The sequence below is a fragment of the Plectrocnemia conspersa genome, unplaced genomic scaffold, assembly GCF_051122295.1.
Source record: "Plectrocnemia conspersa isolate PC_06_02 unplaced genomic scaffold, ASM5112229v1 ptg000006l, whole genome shotgun sequence".
Taxonomy (NCBI): domain Eukaryota; kingdom Metazoa; phylum Arthropoda; class Insecta; order Trichoptera; family Polycentropodidae; genus Plectrocnemia; species Plectrocnemia conspersa.
In genome coordinates, this window is record NW_028277170.1 from 16,103,165 (window position 1) to 16,129,508 (window position 26,344).

The 26,344-nt window shown below is 29.3% G+C and overlaps 2 protein-coding genes across 2 annotated transcripts; one reads left to right on the forward strand and one right to left on the reverse strand.

The window, feature by feature from the left end:
• Positions 1-4,549: 4,549 nt before the first annotated feature.
• Positions 4,550-24,978, forward strand: LOC148234350 (sodium-coupled monocarboxylate transporter 2-like). The gene is made up of 13 exons (XM_088188418.1): positions 4,550-4,966; positions 11,542-11,701; positions 13,907-14,024; positions 14,101-14,168; positions 17,534-17,688; positions 18,043-18,183; positions 19,205-19,423; positions 19,488-19,615; positions 20,024-20,166; positions 20,371-20,558; positions 20,632-20,752; positions 20,811-20,960; positions 24,549-24,978. The coding sequence occupies exons 1-13, from the start codon at positions 4,773-4,775 to the stop codon at positions 24,615-24,617; spliced, it is 1,854 nt and encodes a 617-aa protein (XP_088044544.1). The 5' UTR covers positions 4,550-4,772; the 3' UTR covers positions 24,618-24,978.
• On the reverse strand, positions 21,493-24,551 carry LOC148234351 (cytochrome P450 6B5-like). Its single transcript, XM_088188423.1, has 2 exons — positions 21,955-24,551; positions 21,493-21,881 (listed from the first exon to the last, which is right to left on the reverse strand). The coding sequence occupies exons 1-2, from the start codon at positions 23,288-23,290 to the stop codon at positions 21,712-21,714; spliced, it is 1,506 nt and encodes a 501-aa protein (XP_088044549.1). The 5' UTR covers positions 23,291-24,551; the 3' UTR covers positions 21,493-21,711.
• Positions 24,979-26,344: the final 1,366 nt, after the last annotated feature.

Consider the following 26,344-nt stretch of genomic DNA (forward strand, 5'->3'; position numbering starts at 1 on the left):
GTAGGTTGTGAAGACTTGGCGATGACAGAAGCATCATATAAAATTGCTTTAGCATTGGCAAAAAAAATAAGCCTTTTTTCTGATGGAGAAAAAGTTGTTAAACCTTGTCTCCAATATTTATCCAAAGTTTTAGAAGGAAAGGACGTAGATCAGCAACTGGAAGATGTTGTTCATTCTTGTACTTTCTTTTCGCTAGCTTTGGATGAATCAACGGACATATGTGATGTTGCACAGTTAAACATTTTTATAAGAGGAATTATTGATAATTTTAATGTATTTGAAGAACTTGCTAGTCTGAAGTCATTGCATGGTAAAACAAGAGGAACAGTCATATTTTAAAAAGTAAAATCATGCCTAGAAAATCTAAAATTCGATTAAAGTAAACTCATCAGTGTCTGTACTGATGAAGTTTCTGTATTTACAACTTTGCTTGAAAACTTTTTATAACGTCCCGTATTAAAATATCTCTGAATTATACACCAAGAGACATTGTGTGAGAAAACTTTAAATATAAAGCATGTAATGTTACCGGTTGTGAAATGTGTGAATAAAATTAGAGCAAGAGAATTAAATAGACGAGAATTCAGAGAATACTGTGAATTGCTAGATTTGGAATATGGTGAACTTATCCTTCATTGTGAAATGTGCTGGCTTTCTAGAGGTCAGATTCTGAGTAGATTTTGGAAATTGAAAAATGCCGTTTCTAATTTTTTGGTAAAGGAAAATGAACTACCTGATGAAAGAACTTTATTACACTGGCTATTTGGTTTTGCATTTTTAGTTGACATTACTAGCCATCTTAAAGATCTAAATATAAAACTACAAGATACGAATACATTATTTTCTAGCTAAGTAAATAGCATTAGTTTATTTAAAATCAAATTAAAAATGTTCATCTCCCAGTTACAAAATGAGGATTAAAATCAATTTTCTCACTTAAAAGAGCAGAGTGAACGTACTGCGGGTAATAGCAATTTGACCAAATATATTGACAAAATCAAGATTTTGCAAGAGTCGTTTGAAAGTGGTTTTCGTGATTTTGCTAAAGAAGAAAACTGTATGCTCTCATTTATAAAGCCATTTTCAGTAAGTGAACAAAATAAAATGCAGATGCTTTGTAACATGCAAATGGAATTGATTGATTTAAAAACAAATTCCATCTTAAAAATGAAATTTGATAAGCTTTTCCCGGATCAAAATGCGTCCAACATTATTAATTTCTGGCATTCATTACATAGTGAACGTTTCCCAGAGCTAAGAAAATATACAAAAAGTTATATATGTCGCTTTGAAACCGCATACAGGTGTAAACAAGCCTTTTCATAAATGAAATTAGTAAAAAGCAAAACAGGGTAGCGAAAAACTGATTCGAATTTGAAGAGCGATCACCCTCTCGCCCATGTGATTTGTGCTCTAATAAACGTGTGCTTTTAAAATGACGTAACTTTATTAATTGAATTTCGTGATTGAGTTATTCTTTTTCCTCATATATGCGAAGCAGTTCCTACTCCTATCTCTATTTTACAACCCCAAATGTGAACGTAAGTAGGTAAAAAAAGTGCTTGAGTTGAATTCCGCATCTGAACTTGTCTGTGAAAAAATTGGCGCATGGTATACAAAAGCTGGCCACCTCTGATCTAGAACAAACCCTCCCCGAACAGAATAAATTAAGTAATGATATCGAAATTGATAAAAAAATTAATACTCTTGCTCACTCAATAAATAAATCTTTAGAATGATCAATAATCATGCCTTTTTTCCAGTAACTATCCTAGAATTAATTAAAACAAAAATAAAATCAGACAAAAATGGCAACAATTTAAAAATAAAATGGACAAAAAACAGCTAAACCACTTGCAATTTGAAATAAAAAAAAATTTTCAGTTTTTTGGTTACACGATAAGTTAATTTATAATTTAAAAAAAGTTGTTTATGTGTTTTTTGTGTAAATATAAAAGTCAATTTTTAATTACATTTACTAATTAGAAAGAAACAATAAAATAGCAAGCACCTAAACTGTTACTTTAGACCAAAAATTGACAGTAAACACAATATGCGCTTTAAAAATATGAATAATTATGAGACCTGTCTATTTTTATTAAAGAATATTTTTATATATATTTTTTAAAGTAAATCTTTTATGAATTATATATTTTTCAAAGTAAATGCAAAAAGTTTTCACTGTATTTGAAATTAAAAATAAACTAAACATATTTAAAATTTATAATAAATTAAGAATATTTAAAATCCATAATTAAAATAAAAATTATTTTTAAGGTCCAAAATAATTTTTTTAATAAATCTTGAAATTTTACTCTGAAACTTTATAATTTAAAAATATTTAAATTAGTGTTATACAATTTTGTGTAGTTTCCTTTCGAAAGCGTCAGTAAGAAGGAGTTTTGCAACACTATATGTTTAGTAGTTGATTGTTAATAAATGGTACTTATTTTAAAACTTTGCCCCTTTTTGTTGGAAATGTGTTTTCAAGCGAAATTTTAAAAATTCTCTGAAAACTATAACTTAAAATTGCTAACGTTCGCCAAAATGTAAATAAATATTTTTTCTGTATAGAGAAGCTTATACAAATCTACATTATTTATATTATATTTTAAATCAAGTATAAGCTAAACATATTTTTCTTAAGTTAAAAAAATATTTTTTTTATAATTTGACGATTTTTCTACATATTTTAATAATTGTTTTACAATTTGAATCAATAAAATCAATTGCGTAGTTCGTTCTCAAGTGCGCCAAACTCTCAACTACATAACATACTACATGAGCTTGATGTAACTAAATATCTTGAATTTGGCTATTCCGAAAGAGGAATAATGGCACAGAACAAAAATTGAATAAAAACCATGACGTATACATATTTTGCCACATCGGAATTAAAAATTACCCACTATTAGAAATTTTGGCTATCGATTATTCCAGGTATGCTATCACATATTTATAATCACATCCAAGAAACTACACATTTACATGCTGTCCGTGTTGCCTGATATATTATATAAAGCGTTCCCACTGCGACAGTTCCGATTTGATCGACATGAACTTTCAATCCTCATACATACTAAGGATATATTACACGTTCACGTTTATTTGCAATTCTTAAAATTTAACAAATATATGCATTAAATCAGAAACAACGATAATTTTTAGGTATTGTAAAAGGAAAAACTCACTTTTCGGCCTCGGAGCCCGTCGACGGGAATTCAAAATTTGAAGATTTCATTACGAAGATTGTTTTATGATTGTTTATCTAGTTTAATCAATGTATTCTTCTAATCCTTAACACAATATGTATATATTAAATTTTCATAGTTATAACACACCTAGTTAATTTGCAATCCGATTATTTATATTCAGACAAATGACGAATTAATAAAAATTATTATTAAATATAATAATTATTTAAAACTGTTGTCACGGTACTGTCGGCCATCTTGTTTTATATTTGAATGCTTATTTTTCATTGGTCGAAACAAAAGAACTGGTGCCTCGGAAAGCAATGAAGCAAATTCAATTTTTATTTTTATTATTATTTATTACTATAATTAAATATATTCCTTTGTTTACGTTATACACCGTTCATACAAAGCAATACGATTTACAGAGTGGAGAATGTTTTATTTTAGTTATATTATAAAAAGGAAAAAAATGTTTTTTCTTTTTTTCTTTCCCTAATAAAATAAAGGAATGAAGGTAGAAATATTGATAACCGAGTAAACGGCTTTATGCCAAGGAACTGGGAAATAAAATATTAGTTACTGTATAACTTCTGCAATGAACAAAATTTCAACAACTGTCGTTCTCGTCCTTGACCTTGCTATATATATTGACGCGCTTGTGGTGGGTCAGGATTAATGACATTCATTAATTCTTTTTTTGCAGGGGCCGCGTCATTTGTGTCCATGATAATGTGATTGTTTGAATGTTTGTTAATTAGGTTGGTGACAATTTTATGTGATTTTGTCGCTCTTTTCGATTACAAAAAATAATCCTAATATAATATTTAATTATGACGAATTCAGCCGAATGTTTAATCTCGTATTTAAGATGTGCATAAAATTATTTTACTGTTAATAAAACTTAAAACTAACAAATAAATAAATCCAAAAAAAAAGTTTTAATCAAATGTCCATCAAGACGAATTGACTCTTATGTTTTAAATGAGTGACAACTGACGGGTTTTTACTCCTATATGTATAATGAACATAACTTTTTCTTACTTTACAATAAATATTTTATTTCCATTACCATAAATAAATTGGCAGTATAAGAAATTCTGGAAACTACTTTGCCACGTTTTTAAAAATTATATTTTGTTTTTATAAGCCTTGTATCCTTTTTTCCTGTTTATTATCTATGTCAGCTGAGCACCCGTCAACGTTTAAGTTAGTTTTTCTGTTTCATCCATTGAATTATCTTTACTGAACAAGATCATTCACGCGTAGGTGTATGTGTGCTTCTAAATGGCTTTAAAGCCACTTTTCTTGTCATCGTCCTAATAGCCAATTACTTCTATTTACATTCGTCCACTCTTCTCTGATCATTCAGTCGTATATAGAACACGCTTAGGATCATACCGTACCATAAAATCCTTTCGGATGCCAGGCACACGAAGCGACGATCGGATATGAAAGTGAGGTTCAGAAAGATCTACCGCTCTTTAAAGATCTACATCATCGCTAAAAAGACCAAGTTCTGCCGTTCCGCGGCATGGGATATTCTTAAGCAATAATCCAATACTAAGCAACAGTAACATGGATACTGAAAAACATACCAAATACTTCGACGCCCTCGACTATTCCGTCTTTGGGTTAATGCTGGGACTGTCTGCTTTGATCGGCGTTTATTTCGGATTCTTTGCTAAACAAAAACAAAATACTACTTCGGAGTACCTGATGGGCGGTAGGACTATGGGAATATTTCCCATATCCATGTCTTTGATAGCCAGGTGAGGATCTTAATAATATTCCCATACACTATACGTATGCCGATGGCCGTGCGAGATTGTTGTATTTTTATTCCCATAGCATTACATACTATATAATACAAATATACAGCGAATGCGCTCTCCTTAAGCTGAAATTGCTTTAGAATTCCAATACGTTCATATTGCAATGCGACCATTGTGAGCAATTTCATAATATAAATGTTGTGTATTATATATTATTATAAAAACACAGCAACGTATTTAAAATATAATAAAATATCTATAATATTATATTTAACTAAGCGACGGTTTACCATTCAAGTTAATATAAAATATATTGCTCAATCTTAAAAATAGCATAGGTATATATTGTATAGTCCTTTACTCGATCATAATACACAGGGATTGTGCTTCACTTTAATGAATTCTAAGAGTCTTGTTTTTATATTTTATTTTTAAACCCGATAGTCTAAGAAATTTGAATGCATTTTTCCTTCAAAATTAATTTTATATTTATTTTAATTGATATATATATATAATTTCACGAAAGACTAATGCTTTTATTTAATTTATAAATATATTATATAAATTGATCCTTGACTTAATTTTTCCTATTTTTCTGCAATCGTTGAATCTTTTTTATTACATTTGCATATCATAAATTAATAAATCACTATCTTATATAATATATAAATTATTTTTACTCAACTTTTTCATTATAACTATAGTTAAAAGTTAATAAAATCTCAATACGTATATATAGTATATATATTCACTATGTGCTATGGCGTTCTGAACCATTTATTTTAAAAATAACATTAGCTTAGAAGTATCACTGGAAATATTTCGACTTAAAGTTATAATAAATTTTTCATTGGTTTAAATTAAAACGACATTATATGTAATTCCAAACTTATTAAAAACTGGAATTTTTATTCAAATATTTTTTTACAAATTTTTATATAGACTTTTTGGTCAAATAAATAGAGCCGATGCGTTATTGTGGTGCAAGATTAAAGCTTATGGCTCATAACTTAAGTTGTTGTAACGGCTTAAAACTGCAAGGTATTGTTCATTATTGACCGTAGTATACTGTTACAACATAGTCAGCATAGATTTTAAAATATGACGGAAAATACGGAATCATGTGTATGTGTATACATATATTTATATTACATTTATAATACACTTAACTATTACAACTGAATTGTAACCGCAACTCTATTTATCGATGCAATTGAATATAGTACACTAAAAAATGTTTTTGAAAGGGTGTAGCAAATAAATGCAGCACGTAGTAAATTTTCGCGGGACGCTAGATGAATACTTCGTTTTAAAATTGTATTGCTGCCGTTTCGTGAAATTTCAATATTGCGAAACCATTCTGCTTTTTGCGTTTTGCAATATAATTATGAATATAAATATGTATCAGATGATTTACAAGTTATGCTTACATGTTTATTAGTACCATCCGCCATTTGCTTACTCATTGACTAATTTTTTGTATTAGATATTTATGTAAAGAAAGAATTTCTAAGTATATTTTTTGAGTTAATGTGTCTTGTCCTTGTGTTTTTGAGGTGAACGTGTTGAATTTAGTCGAATAGAATTTAAAACCGGAAGACAAGACTTTAATAATAATTAGTGATGAAACGTGGGTATTGCTGTTAAAAATATACGGTTATTGATGAAGCAAAAGTTTAATCTATACTTAAAAATTACCTATAAATATTTTACTGGGTGGTTTAGTCAATTACTCATTGTTTATTTTTTATTTAAACATTAAAAAATTTAATTCAAACGTAATTAAGATATAATCTTTTAAATTTTAATGTGAGATTATTTTACAGATTTTTCTATCCATAACATGTCTCGTACATAGTAAATTAAAATAAGTAAACTAAATTCATAGGCATAGATACAAATCTTTTCGTAGCTTCATCTGCAGTAATTTCTATGCTATTATTTAGATTTCGTTTATATTTAAGGTCAATAAGTTTGAATTGAATTGAATTTAGAATTGGATAAGCCCTTTCTTGTATTATTTTATTCTTAAATTAAATTAATATCTTTAATTTTATACATGATAGAGGCCTGGAAAAACCAATATATTTTTACCAAAATTTTACGTAGATGTAGATAGTATGAAACTGTTAGAATTAAAATAGCACATTGCAACTAAGCTTTCAAAGAAAATTAAGTAAATACATTATTATAACTTTCCATCTAAATGCATTAGAAAATGGATTGCTAGAATCATGCATAACTTCCTAGAAAATCAGAGTGTAAAAACAAATACATATTCATATAAAATCATATTTTGATAGCAGCTATCGATTTGGTTGAAATAACGTTCCACGAATCATATTCAAAACAGATGTGACTAGGGATTCCAATCCCGGGATCCCGAATCACGGGATCCCGGGATTGTCAAGCACAATCGAATTATTATTGACAACATCGTTATATTTCGTGTACAAACTTGCGCGAGTTGCACGTGTCATCTGTGAATCTTTGAGGCTGTGAGTCTGAACGTGCTTTTTCAGCAGCAGGCTGCTTAGGAACCAAAATCAGATCAAGGCTAAATGATAAAACACTTTGATGTTACTTCGTGAGTTTTATTCAAAATAATGTTTTCAATTAATTGTGTCTATGAATGTACATAGGTATGTGCATACATTGTCAAAAGTTCATTTTTTTCTTCTCAAATAAATATATAAGACCTTCCCTTTTTTATTTTTATTATTTTATTTTCTATTTTAAGTCCAAGACTAAAATTATACGTACTTTATACATTGTACGTTATAAAAAACAAATGTAAAAATATATTGTATTATTCATTTTAAATTATTTTTATCGATAAAATAGCATGAAAATTATCCCGGGACTGGTCCCGGGATCCCGGGATCGACTAATTGCAATACCGAAATCCCGGGATCAAAATTTTGGCCCGGGATTGGAATCCCTAGATGTGACAAATACCGTTCGCATATAATATGTACATTTGGAATAAGATTTGATGTTATATCTGAAAATCTTTGTGATCAATTAGCTTCAAAGATATTCGCAATACAAGTCGATAAGGCAACAGATATTGTTAAAGATGCTTATCTAATTGCATATTTTTGATATGCTGCATATCATTTTGCCATTTAATTTCTGGAAAAGCCATATCCAATGAACTTTTTAATATCATTGTCATTTTTTTTATGCGGACGACATTATGTAAAATAACAGTTTTGGATTGATAATCAATGTCAAAACACACAGCAGATCTTCAGAAATAAAACACCTGGATGCATTGCGTGGCTAAAAATATGGCAAAGAACTTGATAATATTTGTACAAAAGTTATAAATTACATCATAAATAATCCTTAAAAATCTAGGTTTCATAGAAAAATGTTTTAATATATGAGAGCTAAATACACTTCACTTCTATATTATTGTAAAGTACGTTAGCTATCTGGTGCATTAGTGATTCAAATGGTTTTTTAACCTAAAGGAGAAATTGCGTTTTTTTGTTGATGAAAACCACAAGGAATAGTACAATATATTAATTTTTAAATAATTTAGTTTAATGAATGTAATGATTACTAATGCATACACTGATTCAAAAAGACAAAGTGAAAGCATATACAAAAAAAAAATAGAGGTATGTAAGTCATAAATCACAAATATATGTTCAACATTTTTCCTCTTAAAAATGACTTTTAAAGTGAACAATAAAAAACTATGTTTGATAAATAACTTTTATCATTATTTCATAAAGTTTGCATTGCGCATAGATTATATTTACCGATGAAGATTGACAACTTTTGAAAATGAGCCACTGATATAATTATAATGCGATACTTCATTAACCCTTAAATACATGGTGTTGCAAATCTGCAACGGTTTATTTAACTCAGCGTGGATATAAAACAAAATAAAATTAATTTAGATACCCAAAAAAGGTTAATCTACCATTGTTTATTTATTTTTGATTTCTATTTTTTGTAATAGTTGCATAAAATAAACAAAACATTCAGTTGTAGACACTGGCCTATATTTACCAAGAGGAACAGATGCAAAATTCCGAAATTCAATGGAATTTCACGAAAAATCTGGTGTGGTCTTATGTTTTAATAAGAAGAAAAATTGATTTAAGAATTTCCACATGTAAATATTTGTTGTATGTTTTTAATTTTAATATATTTAGTCGCGTTAATGACAAGCATTTTTTTTAATAATATAATCCACAAATAAGCCTAAATATTTTTTAAATTATTTTTGCCGACATTTTCAGCCTAATTTTAGTATAAAAATATTTTTATTTTTGAATTTGGAAAAATCATGCATTTCAGGGTTAATACAAAAAAATTGAGTTTGAATCTCTGGTTCAATTTTTGATGGATCAAAGTGAATAATTTTTGAGAGATTTTGTTGAGCAAAGCTATAAAGTGCTGTTGCCATTCGTAACATCCTTTTATTCTAAGTGAAACTTACTGCAATAACTGCTAATAAATAAAAATATCCACCCAGTTTTGTGGTAAAAAACATTACACTGAGTAGTATTTTCATCTATAACACTACAATGATCTTGATTTGACAAATTCACATTGTGCACAGAATATATTTGTCTATGCATTTGGATTGACAACTTTCAACTATTATAATTATCATTCGATACCAAATTTCCGAAAACATGCCAGTGCTTTATAATTGAATTTTCCATGTAAATATTATCGGCAGTTTTTAAAGCCGGTCGCATGTGCTTTTTCTCAGTTGCTAATGGAGTGCTTCCTCTGTTCGTTATTATTGGACGTCTCGCAAAATTACATCGACACATTTGAAGATTGCCACTTCAATCTTGTTTCATTAAGGAATCAGGTCCTCGTTCCTCTTCTTCAATAGAGTAGAATATAATAGAAGTGAACAGTGTGGAATTGACATAGCACATTGTGTCGATCCACCAATTCCGCAACTGGAAAATGGCCGCAGCACCAATTGAAGATTTAGAACGGCTGCTTCGATGATGACCGATGCTAGCAATTGGGTTACTGCAAGGATAACGATGTGACAAACTGTCGACATGTCCATTCATCACAGGATTATAAACTAACCGAACTAACTTGAAAATACGTTAGGTGCCCATTGCAACCGTAAATCATATATAAACCTCTATAGTTTATATATATATACAATTGGTTAATTTTTTGCCTGCAATAATTATATTTAAATGTACGTTATTCATTTATAAATAAAGCCAACTTAAAACTTTTCTTGAAAAGTAAACGTATGGTTTTAAAAACAGGTACTATTATTTTAAAGAGATAATCATAAATTTAAATATTTAGTTGCTTTATTAACTACAAGATACAGCATCGTTTGTTTAAAATTGCAATGAGATTCAGTTAGTGCACGGCCGGTTAGGATCTATAATTTGGAATCCCCGAATAACCAAATACTTTTTCTTAATCTAAAGTGCAATAAGGATTCTTGAGATTCTTTATAAGAGGATAATTTATTATTGTCTTCTCTTGAATCTCAGCGCGTTTCTTTTAGGAGCGTTGATATACATTTCTCGCAGAAAGTTGTATGTGGCTAAGAATTTCTTTAGAGTATTGAAACGTGTTGATTCTCGAGGAATTGCAGTTTTGTATTTTGGAACATCTTCGAGAATTACTATCGCGTCCTCTTTTGATGCCCGTTAGAGCCATGTCGCCTGCACTAGCCGATTCGCCAATGTCTGTCGCCATCCGGTTTCTTAATACGCTAGCATTGCACATTGATCTGTTTAATGTCAGCTACTGGAAGCTGGTCCGGTTCGTATCATTTAATTTAAATAATGTATTTTTACTATGTATTATTATTTTTGTATTGTGTGTATTTTAATATTGTTTTTTGCATTTTGGTAATTTGCTATGTCACGTTGATCTTAATTTAAATTAAATAAATAAATATTATAATATATGTATTATATTTATTATTTTAATTTATTCGTATAGCATTCAAATATGCGAGACAATACTTTTTTCGTCTCGGTTGTTTACTATGAAGCTATTTTAATCTCGATTTCGAGCGCTTTGAGATATTTATATATATTTTACAATTACGGTTTTACTGCGTTGTGTATTGTGAATTTTCACAACGTTTCTCTCATAATATAATTTATCTTGTACAGCTTTTAATAACTAGTCCGTACGTTTTTTATTTAAAAAAATCGATTCGGATGCGGAAATTAATTCCACGACTACGGAGTGTAGATTACTATTCTAGTGCATTGCAAATTATACAATTCTCGCTATTATGGTTGAATTGCAAGTCTACGAATAAAAGCTTTCAAGCAAATTTACAAAATTGTTTAATATCGTAATAGGTAATATTTTTATATACTGTCTTTCTGTAAATTAGACAAATAGAGAAAATCTAAAATAAAGTGTATTTCCTATATAAATTAGTATTCAATATCACTTCACTTATAATTTAAGCCGTAATTTTCCCAACACTGTCTTAAATAGATCATAAGGTTTCTCTTCCGTATCTGGCATATTATAAATGAGTATTTGCATATGTATGTTATTATTATTTGCTTATGTATATTATTTGTTTCTAGCTACGTTTCAGGTATATCGCTATTAGGATTACCGGCAGAAATGTACACATATGGTACACAGTATTGGACAATAATAGGTTCAGAATGCTTCGTCTCAGTTACAATGGCCATCGTTTATTTACCTGTTTTTTACAAATTGAAAATCACATCCAGTTATGAGGTAAATATTTTCACGTTTTAAAAAATCTTATTTTCATCTAGTTTTATATGAGTTAATGTTTGTTTTAAGCTTGAAATTAGTTATGCATATACATATGTTCATACCTGTAAATCCTATATCTTATAACATACTTTATCTGATTTCACATGACTGATTTCCTAGCAATGGTTGGCGAGACGTATTGAAATGTGTTGATCAGTGATCCACGCTAAGCTGTTCGCTACCATCTTTATAACACATGGGATATTTGAAACGCAAATTTACAAAGACCCGAAGATACTTTTACTTTATGTTTGACTTACACCCTTTAGAATTTCCGATAGCTTCAAATATCATTGAACAACGCCACTATTGACTATAACATTTTACATATTTATAATTTCAAAAGTGTATTTTTGTATAAAAGCTCAATTGTAATTATTTATTATGATCCGTTCAGACAAATATTAGAAAACGTATTCTGTGATGATCAATCTATGGTGTTAATTTGGAATAACACGATCATTTTAAACATACATATATTTCTAGTTTATATTACTTTAGCTTATAGTTAGCTTTGTTCAGAAAACTTAGGCAGTAGGCAGCGTTTATCGATTAAATTAGACACATACCGACGTCCGATTTTTTTGACTGACTAATTTATTATTTTCATTTGTATTTTAACTTCTATGTTATTTGTGAATATATTAAAAAATAATGAGCTTACCAAATACAAGAATGTTTTCGGCAACAGCTATGAAGAGCTAAAAAAATGTATGTGGTATGGTGCACATCTGATATATTTTAGATGTGCATCAAAATTAAAAAAAAAAAATATTTGCATAATAATGACGCATAGGAAAAACCTGTCAAGTCATGATGTTAGGATTATTTTTAAATAAATGCATAAAATATCATCCAATGAAGTATTTTTACTTTAAACAAACATTAATGTTTTTTAATAATTAAATAATAATAATAAAATATATTAAAAAAATGAGTGATTTCGATTGTACATACTAAATAAATATTGTTGTTTTATTTATATAATATGTATGAATATTGGCTAAAAAGAAATTTAAGTTTATCATTCATTATATCTCTACTTTTCCAATATTCATCTTAATACATTACAATAACATTATTGATAAAGGTCCGCCGTTTTTACGGAACATTAATTTAATTATTGTCAAAATAATTATAACTGTATATATTGCTATCTTTTGATAAGAATCCTCATGATATTTTCACAAGCTGTAATTACATTATTCTTAAACCCCCGAAAGGCGTGAACAGACTGCAATTTTTCAGGTTTTAACAAAATATCATTTTAATTAGTTCATGTGTTTAAAAATGTTTAATTATTCATATATCTTAATGCCTTTTTATAATAAAAAAACAGTTGAACTTCCATTTCAAATAATAAATATAACTCAGATACTAAATACAGTTTTAACTCTAACCGATGGATATGAAGCGTTGTTAAAATGTGTAAATATAATTTTATATTCACAGAAATGTGCTTTTATGTTGTACTTTGTATAATTTTACTATAATTTACTTACAAGATTTCGATTACTTTCTTAATCCTTTGTGGAAATTTTTTTGTATATATTAAATGAATTTGTTTAAATAAGATTTAAATACATATAATAATATTTTTTGCATTGTATTTTTATTTATTAATGGAAGTTTACTTATATACATATAATTAATGTAAAAAATATTTATGATAATGGATCTGATATAATACATATTTTTTGACATTATCGATTGTGTGGATTTGAAACACTGTTTATATAAAATGCAATATTTTTTATGAGTTCATAAGTATTTAAGATTAAATTATGTACTATATATAAATTGTATGTTTAAAAAGTAATTAATATACAAAGGCTTCAGCTAATTCAATTTTATCTACAATAAATAAACATTATATATGTTCCTTGTAAAAACAGTTAATAATGTAAAATATTCAAAAACACCCTGTATATTCAAAACATACGCTCAAAACTTTCATTAGAAACTATATGAATTTATTATGCATATTTTTGCTCAATATAGTAATGTTTTAAAGCTAAATTTTTACAACTGTAATATAAGTAATTCGCATACCAGCGAAATGCGGCAATTCCATTTCAGTGAATAATTTAATTATTAATTTCTGAATGCACATTTCGCCAGTGACAAAAATTCTATTATAAAATTGTATAATTTATGTTTCAGTACCTGAAATTGCGTTTCAACCACTCGGTTCGTGTACTTGGCTCAGTAATATTCATAATTAAAATGTTTTTATACATTCCGATGGTCATTTACGTGCCGGCACTGGCATTCAGTCAAGGTAAGGCGATCATATTGCTTAATAAAGGTTTAAAGTTAATAAAGAATGATATCCATTTTTTATTTGAAATTTTCAGTGACCGGCATTAATCTACATTTGATATCGCCGATCGTTTGCGTCGTGTGCATTTTTTACACTTCAATGGTAAGAGACAATGTTTATTAGTTTAAAATAAAAATAAAACAATTAAATGCATGTAAATATAATCAATATACAGACTGGTACTATTTTTATTGTAGTTCCATATATAAAAATATTTAAAACCGTCACTAAGCTTACATATATGCCAGAGAAGATTTTTTGCTTTCATCCACTCAAGTACCCAACGGTCCAACGTATATTCTTACCTATCGTCTCATTAGCAGTTCTTTTACAAGAGTGCTATGATAAGCTTCTCGTTCAGGACGAGTACCAACTCTCAGTATGAAGCTATTAATCGCTATTATTTGTTGTAAACAGAAAAAATGTGACACAAGATTTTTACGCGCGAGAAATAAAAAATGGCATCGCACTTTGTGCAACTTGTGTATGGAAATTAACAAAAAAAAGAGCACGTCTTATACGTCACGATATCCTGCCAGGTAAAAGTTCTTTCGTCGAATAGAATATAAGTGTCGAATTGCTAAGACCAAAAATTTGGAAGACGGCAAACATGTGAGGTTGATTGATTCTACGTTCGTCAGCAGCTAGAATTTACTATCGAAAATTTAACTCGCAATCCAAAACAATATTGCTTATAAATTCGCTAAATTACGACATACACATTCCTGAATTCACTACCTTGTGCTGTGGTGTGCATAGCTGATGTGAGAATTTCAACCATCTATACAAGTTGTTATAATGTATAGGTCATTCTAACGACCATTTATAACAAACAAAAACACGTTTTAAAAGTAAGGCTGCACGGTATTTTCATAATAATGGAAAATATATCTTGTGACTAAATATTTCACGGACCACCTAATACCGCGAAATATTACCCTTTGTTTAAATGAATACCTAGACAGACATTCTACCCTGCGCATAATACTATTGTTATTCTACCCTTGGTTAACGATCGCTAGAATGGCCATCTGGTATGTTTCTCTTTTAAAGCGTAAACACATTTCGCGGATGTGTCTAAGAAGCGATGCTATTGGCCCGCACACATTTTCATCTAAATATGTGCTTTCAAGTATCTTATGATGTAACTGAGTGACACATCTTTTATACAGATTTTCGAGTAAGACTAATTAAGAGCCAATCGGACGGTTCTTAAAAAAAAGTTTTGTTTGTACAAAAACATTATATTTTATTGCTTTAAAAATTAAAATAATAGCAATGAACATACCGTAAAAAATAAAAAAATTATCTTTAAAAACTCTTACGTCTCAACGCAAATTATGTGGTAGAAAAATTAATTTCTAATTCATTAAAGAATATTTAATGGTGTTGCAGAAATAATTTATCGTTAAAACTTACAGATGTAACTCTTATTTCATACCTTTGGATGCAAACACTGATAATTCAGATACGGCTTACAATTAATATAACCAAAGAACTGACTCTCCTGGTTTCTCTAAAGACAAGATTTTTCACAGATTTGTATGAAGCAGTAAAATAAACATTAGCAAGATTTCGCTTAACAATTACATGTTTGATATACATAGTTACTGATAGTTAGATAAAAATGAGACTAGCGGAACTAGCTGCTGACGATGCAAAAAAGATCAGAAATATTTATCAGTAATATTAATGAAGTATCACTACATTCTACATCAAGAAAGCGTCGTTAAAGATAGACAATATTTTAACATCATCATTTACAAAATAAATGTAATATAAATCAAAAGGATTAGATCACCGTTAATTAAAAGTTTCTTAATACTACAGACACTGTACTTTACTGCAGTATGATGGTTTTCTCATGAACTCAACAGTAAAACTTGCACTTGAATTTTAAAATAGCTAATTTTACACCTCAGTGGATATTACTGCTCATTTATATGAACTGAAATACATCTCCAAGATGAAAATCAATTAATGAATTAAATGTTTCTAACAGCAATGGCATTATTAATTAAGCATAAAATACTTTCTAAATAAAGGCACATGACTTTAAGGAAAGATTTTAAAATTTCAGAAAATAACAACTGCATTTTAGTATATTTACTTTTACCTATTACCTCAGTAGACATCGAAATTTTGCAAAAAAAATGTATATATATTAAAAATAATTTGGAAAACCAAACTGTTTTACAAATCTTTTGGTATATTTAATCATGGCTATAAGTAAAAATATCCTTAATATTTGGTTTATTAATTGGTATTCATTGCATTCTTTTGTATTTAATATTTTTCTATAGTATCAAACGTCAATTTTTTAATTACATTAAACAACTTATCTTAATATTTTGGCAAGTATTTCAACTATTTTGATTTTAGTTTTTATGACAGCATTTTAAACTTTTTTCCTCATAATCGATTGCCCTATAGAGGCATTTTCCATTCCATGATGTTGGGGTCAATCATCGCTAAAGAGCTCTCCAGCGCATTGTTTCCATCTAGTCAGCTTTATATCTATGACTGTACATTCATATACATATATATGTATATATACATAATATAATCATATCTAATTTTATTTTTTTACAGTACGGTTTAATATTTTAAAATGATGTTTGTGTTAATAAATCCTAATTGATTGATGCATAAGTATAAATAAAATAAATTAAAGTATTTTCTTGCACGTAATGACTGTGAATAAAGTTTTGCTTACTCTATGTACGGTATAAATGCAAACTCGGTCGTGTTTGTAATACTTTCAATCAAAGGATTTTTTTAATAGCTGATAAATCAATGAGCAAGCGGCTTTTGAAGTCGACCCTAGTTAAAAATAAAAATACCATATGCATCACGTTTAAAATTATAGGTAACGAATCATCTGCGTCCCGCGGGGATGGTTTTAAATGTACGAAACGTTAGTTAGGTTCTAAATTGTATGGATCCTGTTTCAATGTGTGTTTCTTTGAGCGCAAAACACAAATACGAGCCTTACCTGCAATAATTTGTAACAAGAGATTAAAAGTGGGTAATCTACTAGAAATTGACGCAAAATAGCTAGTGCTCTGTATTAGATGAGATAAGATAAGAGTATCGTTAATTATGAGCTAGTATCTAAATACACAATTACAGCTGAGCGATATTGTTAACAAATAACAAAGCTAAGCGTCTTTCTAAAGTACTGACTTGAAAAGGAATTTCTTCTTAACATATAAAGTGATAATCATAAAATCTGAAACGGTAGTTAAAACATCATTTGATTTTGCATCAAAGATTCCAAAAAATACAGAATACTTTTGCATAATATTAATAGTACAGTACAAAATAGAAACACGCTCTTTAAAAACGTTTGCATACGTTACCAAATATAGGTTTCGCTAAATAGAGACATTACAGTCACTTTTTGAATATCGCAGCATTACTTAACATTTATTATTAATAAGTTGTGAAATATAATTTTTTTGCAGGGTGGTTTAAAGGCTGTCGTTTGGACAGACACTCTACAAACTTTTCTGATGTTCGGTGGCGTGATTTTCGTGATGATATACGGCACAATACAAATTGGAGGATTCTCACTGGTCATCGACAGAGCTATAGAGAGTGGAAGAATTGATTTTTTCAAGTATGTTCTTATAAATTAAAGCTTAAAATATTTCACTACAAATATGAACAAATACTTTATGAATATTTGGACAATTATTAGAATAACGAATAGTTTAAAATTTGAGGAATATATTCAGTATTCGAATATTCACATTGGAATTTCTACTATTGACTCATACTAGTGAAGCGATGACACTCAAAAAAATAACATCATAATAAAATAATTTAGACAAACTTAAAATTGAACAATTGCAAAATATGAAGAATTTCTGGGAGTTCGGCAATTAAAGAGGGTTTTTTCTTTATTATTTTGTTTTTCAGTTTTTATTGTCACCTGCCGTAACTATATACATGCATTGTGTTTTATTCGCAGCTTCGACATGGATCCTCTAATCCGACACACGTTTTGGACCACAACTGTTGGAAACTACTTCAGCTGGTTGGCTTCTTGCTCTGTAAATCAAGCTATGGTACAGAGATGTCTCTCGATGCCTTCGTTGAAAACGGCAAATATGTATGAAAAATAGTTTTTAAATTAAATTAAATAATATACTACAGTATGTCTAAAAATATATTATTACTTCACTTTTAATAATAAAATATTTTAAAAATTAACAATAAATGCAATACGCAAAACATACATAAGAAATAGTAATCATTAAGTTTTTACAATTGAAAGAGGAAAGGTTCTTAAACGCTTATGTTATTCTTCGAATATCTTAAATTTAATATTTCATTCGTTAATTATGGATAATTAAAAATAAACGATTAATTATGGATAAACGACACATTTCTACAAAGCTTATTTATTTATTGCAATATGACATGCGTTACAACTGAGTAAACACAGTCAACAACTACTAAGTAAGTAGTAAGACACGAGACTGAAATCAGTTTGTAAAACAGTGCCATCTATTTCATTAATTACAAACTAATACTACAGCTCACAATCAATAGATGTTATATTATAAAGCGCAATGAGAATATCATATATAGGATCTGAGCCTTATGTATTTTTAAGTATTTCAATTAGAAACATTTCTGTTTATATTGCTGCAGTATTTTCAAGATCTACTTCAGTGAAATCAAAATTAAGAGCGTCATTTATTAAAATTTATTATGTTGTCTGAAAAGAATAGCGCTGATCTCGCATGTTGATCAGTAACCTATTTGCTTGGTCTTTACCGCCTAAATAGCTCAATGGCTAATCTTTTAATACTACATATATGATCGGGGGAAAGGGAGGAGATCAACAATCCTCCACTTTGACCAGTCACTGATGATTTAGAGTTTGTATTTGCTTCAGAACAATAAATCCATTCGCTCTTATAACTTATTTAACGGATCTTCTGCAAGTTAATTGCAACGCTATAATTACGGGTAATCCCTACAGATTTTTTGTCTTTAGTTCTTGGAATATTATATAAAGGTATAGTGGTAAGCAAAATCACAATTCCACGAAATTCGCTAAGTAAGAAAATGTTATTTGGTATTTTAAATGTATTTTTTATTGACAATTATATTATTTTTTGTAGCACCATCGGCATTCTGGCTCTTGGTATCGTCTCGATAGTATCAATGTGCTGCTACACTGGCCTGGTCATTTACGCTACATTCCATGACTGCGATCCTCTAAAGTCTGGCACCATTACCAAAAACGACCAACTCCTACCGTACTTTGTCATGGAAATCGCTGGTGCGATTCCAGGTCTACCTGGAATTTTTGTCAGCGGAGTTTTCAGTGCGGCTCTTAGGTATTAAACACACACAACTAAACCTAACGCGCACAATTAACAACATTATCAATTTTGTGTTAAGCTCTATGTCGACAGGATTAAACTCAATGACAGGCGTTATATTCGAAGATCTAATTAGACCCATGATTAAAAACCCTATATCGGAGAGTAGAGCATCTTTTATCATGAAGATCATCGCTGTAGTCATAGGTGAGTAAAATAAATTATTTCTAAATATAAATTAACTCAACCAGTCGACCGAAATCTACCAGTTCTAACCTTGGTTTTTTTTCAGTATCTGTCTTTATTGAATATTTATTATGATTTGATCATGACAATATATGTATAATACATATTATGTTTAGCTTGAAAAAATAAAAATATTTTTTTGTCCATGGGCTCACCTGTTTTTATTGTCACAGGCCGCCACTGATGATCATATTGTATAATATTTGTTTATATGTTATTTAAGAGTAGTAAAAATATTGATTTGTCCCGCACCTTTAGTTTTAGAATATTTATTCTTATTCCATTCCGAGATCATTGTACGCTTAACTTTTGGGAAACTATTAGTGGAACGCTAAGAAACAATTTGTTTTTTATATTCCTGTATTTCAGGTGTCATTTGCGTCGGAATGGTATTTTTGGTAGAAAGGATGGGAGCGTTGATCCAAGCTGGTAAAAGTTTGGCTGGAATTACTGCTGGAAGTCTCTTGGGACTATTTTCTTTGGGAATGTTCTTTCCCTGGGCTAACACAACAGTGAGTATCAAACTCGAACCATTTTAATATTATGTATATTTATAAAATGGTTCGAGTGTTTGCTTATATAATGTCTGCAATCATTTAAACTTTAAATTAAATAAAACAAGTATGCATTATTTTTGTTAGTAATTTTAATAAAAAAACAGATATTCAGACTAGATCTTAATTAATATTAAAAATGAAATTAATACTTGTTTTCAGGGAGCGTTGATTGGTGGTCTAACATCCACATTATTAGTCGGATGGATATCAATTGGAACTCAAGTAAATATGGCTAAAGGTATAATTGTATATCCCACAAAGCCTGTCAGTATTGCAGGTTGTGTTCAAGCATTAAATGCTACATATAGTGACACCATAATCGAGACAGTTGTGGCTTATTCTGAAAAGTGAGTAAAATGGATATTTGATTTCTATTGTACGTGTGTATATTAATCTTATAAAACATATTTCAATACACAGAACTGAGCCATTTGCTTTGTACCGTCTTTCCTATTTGTACTATACGCTCATAGGAACGTTCACGTCCATATCCGTTGGTTTAATAGTCTCCTTTCTGACGGGGCCGAACAATCCGAAAATGGTAACAAACTTGAAATAGGCTAAACAGCGAGGTATACTTACTGATGTGTAAATTTCAGATACACAGAGATCTCTTGACACCAATCATTCACAGATTTTTAACGGATCAGAGCAGGCACTGTCAAAAACCGAGATTGACTGTGGATAATATTCTGCTAAACTTTCAAGCCCTTCACAGGAAGAACAAGATTGAGAACCAGGACAATGAAGTAATTCATGTTTTTATTTATTATATTACACAACAGGTTAAATTTTTCACACAACATATTAGATCTCTGTACCATTATAAAATATTATTTATAGAGAGTAATTATTTCATTTCAAATCATCTTCTTATAGTACTCAAGCTATTTCGTTCTCTCAGAGATTTTCTTATAAGTTATCTTGAATGATATTCTACTTGGTATGCTTAATCCAAAAGTCTCTTACAGAACCTGGTCTGATTCGGAACTTTCTAGTCCACCCTTACATTTGGTATAGGGACAGACATATGTACATCACTACACTGTTTTTTCGTTCATCAATGAAGTTCAATGTGCTTCCCCCTTACAATTGTACCTTTGTGTTGCATGTGTGTATGAACCTGTATTCATAATTCAAACTGTATTTTTCGATTCTTCATAACATCAAAAAAGTATTTGAATAGTTGTTATAGAAACTCTAATTTTTGGTTTTAAGTTAATTTGGTTATTAAACTCACATTTAAAATTGTAGCATATGTAAAAAATTAAAAACTTATAATATCTATAATTTTAAACTTTATTCTTAAAAATCATAACACAATACATTTTACAAGGTATTTTTGTGCATATTTTATAAAAATTATCAAAAGATATTCAAAGCAACTTAGATTTTAAAATATTATTTGGTATAAAATTTACATAAGGAAAAATATGCATTACTAAATGCTCATGAACACAATTGCAATTTAATGCTTCTTATTAAATTTATATAAAATATTTACTCTACTCTCTTAATTAACTTCATCCATATATCTTCTTTACTAGCTAGAATGATCGGCTTAGGGGCTACCATAATGCTTGCCTTAGTCTTGTCGCACTGTTCCAGCTTAAAATCTTTTATGATGATTACTGCTCCAATTTTGAGCAAAATCCTTGCAAAACATTCACCTGAAAGTTTACAAAATATATTTAAAATATTTTACAATATATAAATATATAATTTAATACTATGGAACAATACCTATGCAATCACGTGGTCCTTTCCCGAATGGCAGATAACTCATGGGGTGTCTTTTGCGTGTGTTCTCCTCGTTGAACCTTTCCGGGCAGAATATCTGAGGATTTGGGTAGAAGTTCTTATCGCTGTGTAAAGCCACCACTGGTATCAATACTGCAGTACCTTTTTTTATTTTATACTCAGTACCAATAAATCTGAACTCTGAATTGCACAACCTCTTTAAAAATCCAACTGCTGGATATTTTCTCATTGTTTCCATGACAACCATATCCAAGTACTCCATATCCGATAATGCAGTATATGAAATATGATTTCCGTGCTTAACCATAGTGCGCACATATTCTTCGTACAACTTTTTTTGAATCTCTTTGTTCATACCCAGTTCGTACATCATTAGAGAGAGCAGAGATGAAGTAGTCTCATATCCGGCAGCAAAGAATCCTATCATATGCGCACATATAAAGTTTGTGTCATATCTCAACTTCTCGGGTGTTGTGTCGAATTCTTTAAAGTTCTGTTTCATTTCAATAAGCGAATTGACGAAGTCGCTCCTTGGAATTCCTGTCTTTTTCCTTTGATAGATCAATTTCATTAAATATCTTTTCAATTTATTTTCAATATCCGAAGGCAGATCTTTAACATTTGAAGATTTAAAAAAGTTAGGAAACACTTCTTTCTTCAAGATTTCAACCATGTCATTGCCAAAAATGTCTGCTATCAAGCTGAATGGAACCTCCTCGTCAATATCTTTGTTTCTATCAACGCCAAAAATGTAACTAGTGAGAGCTTCGATGATAAACAAATCCATTACCTTTAAAATTTCCAAGTCAGCCGATTCTCCGACTTTGCATTTCATATACTTGGTAAAATGCAAACTTTTATCCGCAATCAATCTTACGGCGCGTTCCATCCTGAGCTTCGAGAATGCGTTGAACAACAACACTTTGGAGTTGCGCGATAAATCAGATCTCATGTGGAACAGCGTGCACTTCAATGATTCCGAATCTACTTTAAAGCATTTCGAACGATTCTCAAAATAATCATATTTGGTGGTTAGAGCTAACCTGATATTGTTGGGACTTCGGAGCAGCACTTCTGGCGTAAAACCTCGATATAATCCGATGACTGATTCCGTTGGAAACGCGTCATATATTTCCTTGTATAGTTCAGCTTCCGTGATCAATCCAAAGTAGACTCTGAGGTAGTGACCGAAAAATGGTATTATTACCTTTGGCACTTTGATGTTCCTCCTTTTCCAATAAGTGTATTTCATGTTAATGAAAAACACACCCGAGGCAATGGGTGCCAAGATGCAGAATATGGACATCCAAATTTCCATTTTCAAATTTAGCTCCGTTGCTCGTTATACAATATGTGATTTTCAACTAGCGATGTCGCTCGCTCGACCGACGAAAACATTATGAGAATTTGATTGCATTATAGAGAAATAGTTAACATAATGAAAATGCAATTAAAGACAAAATTATTGTTATTCCTTTTTAAAAGCTTGAATAACACGTGCCATTTGATAACCTCAGCGAATCATATTCATAATGACAAATAGTATTCCTTTTGTTATGAGCTACAAAAGAGCTATGATTAATCTGTTAATTGAAAAACGACAATAATTAATTGAAAAACGACTTCGATTGGCACATATGAATCATTTAATGCTATATCTTTTTTATTCTTATACATATTTGATATTCTCTGCGTTAAAGATGCCCATTATATGTACTTATATGTACGGCCAAGCTCAATTTTAATTAATCGTCATAATATTCAACCATAAGATTATAAAAATCTAAGAAAACCTAATCTGTGATGATCATTCGTAATTATAATTATCTCCCAGACACAATAGAAATCGAAAAACCGTAGGGTCCATACAGAATTCGAACCCACAGTCTTTCAGGTAACTCATCGATTTATACCACTCGTTATATCTTGAAGATCATAAGTTCTTTGCAATGTCTATAATAATAAGTTTTGTTTTATCCCTATTTACATTAAAACTAAGAGATTCAAGATATATTAAGAGGGCGAAAAACACAAAAATCATAAAATATTAAAATTAATTGCCGCAAACTAGATCAGATTCTCCTATCTGACATTCAACAGATCAATGTGCAATACCAGTTTTAAGCTTTTACTTCTACGCTGTTCATTGATTCTTTGCTATCACATATTCATTGATTCGTGCTACACAACAATCTAATTAAATATATAAAAACAATGATTCATGCCATTGACACACTAACGAAGTAAGAAGTTTCAAATTCATTTACCTTTTCGAGCATCATATCAACATGTATTTGCTGTTATCATGAACAATGTTAAATTGTTGTTTAGCAGCCAAAGGGATGTTGAAAACCATAGGTGAATTGACTAGTGCTAGCGTGAGTCTGATAAACTTTTTTTGACATGAACATAACTCTCGAAGATGTTTTGGAACCCAAAACTGGAATTACTCAAGAATATTATTATAATATAACTTAAATCTTGTTTTATTCCTTCCTACACAAACAAAATGGCATGCAATTATGACATTATCGATATATTACGTAATACATATTTAAAAACACATTTATTTTCAGGATCTCCAGCTATCGGAAAATATAACAAAGAAAAGGAATGATCTACTTACGTATCATTCAAGTGACTAAAAGTAAATTTTAACGACATTACACAATACGTGTATTATAATATATATTTTTCACATTATTTTCAAACACTTGTATGTAGAATAAATTATATTAAATTTGAATGAAAGAAAGATGTATGTAGAAAATACAGAAATTCATATCTGTTAGAGCCAAAACAGCCAACAATGACCAAGAGACATATTATGTTTTTGAACACTCTAACATAAAACATAGAATTAGTCTGATTTTAAATTGTTCAAAAATGTACTGATTTTGATTAAAATGTTGTTAAAACCTTGTCAAAATAAAGTATTGTAATAGTATTAATAGTGAAATAGAAATTTAGTTGAAATATAAATAAACTGTTTCAAATTTTAGTCAATTTATTTGCATTTTTATTGTTAATGACTTGATTACATATAATTTTGATTGAATAAATACAATTTATAATCTCATTATGATAAATTAAGATAACATAAATATCACAAGTTCAAGCATATTAACAAAAACTGATAAAATATCATAATTAATAATAACAAATAAATCTTGTAAAAAATAAATAAACAATAATTATCATAAAATTAATCACAGTTATGAAATAAAATTAAAATATTCTCTATTGATATTTTATAAAACATCGTTTGATTAAATTCGAAGTAATCTCATAGATAGCTTTAAATTATACCAACAATTATATCAATGTGATTCGTTAAGATAAGTGATATACAGTAGTGAAGTATAACATACATAGTAAATCTATAAGATATGCAGATTTTTTAAATATATGAGTATGTATATAATGTATTATCAAAGTATGTAATAAATAGTGTCGGCTAACATTTCTCACTGTACTTGTCTCAAACCCAAATGTGTAAAAGCAAAGATCATCACATAAAAATATTATAAATAAATAATGTATGGCAATATAAAAATCACACTATATCATATTCCTGTTAAACATATTTTTATAAAATTGTATGTATATATGTATTTAATACTTATATAACAACAGCTAGTATAATGCGTTCAATGTGGCACATGGAAGCAATTTATAATATAACATGCATACATTTTAATACAAATATATATATATATACACTGGAGTGGCCTTTATTGTAGACATATAGAACCAAGTTACACAGTTTTAAAGAGTCGCAATTCTTTAAAAATAGGCTCACATAAATGTACACACATTGTATTATAAACGTGACGATAATTATTCTATCATATCAAAATTGTGATACGACAGTACTATCAAACAAATGCTTGTGTGCGTGAACTTTGACAGCATCTTATTAACAATTGAGGAATGTTTTATCTACATAAACTGGCCGTATCTAAAGGCTGGGCCAATAAACATTGAAGGATGTAAGACATAGACATATAACTTTTGCAAATTAAAGATAGGTTATTTTAGTATATGTGGACTTTTACTGAATAATACACAAAACTTTTGAGTAGCACTGAATAAATAGATTTGCGCACAATATGACACTATCTGTGAAAGAGTTCAATTAGATATGAAAAGAAAAGGCAGAAGGCTTATAAGTAATCGATTAACAAAATTTATAGCATTGGTAACAAAGCTTAAATCAAATTATTATATTATAATACTTAACTTTTCCAAGAGGAAAGGTTTCACTTGGCTTATTTTATTTCAAATTACTGTATACAACTCGTTATATTTATAAAGTTTTATGTATTAACTTTGAATATGTTACGACGGATACGGGTAGTGATTGATTCTT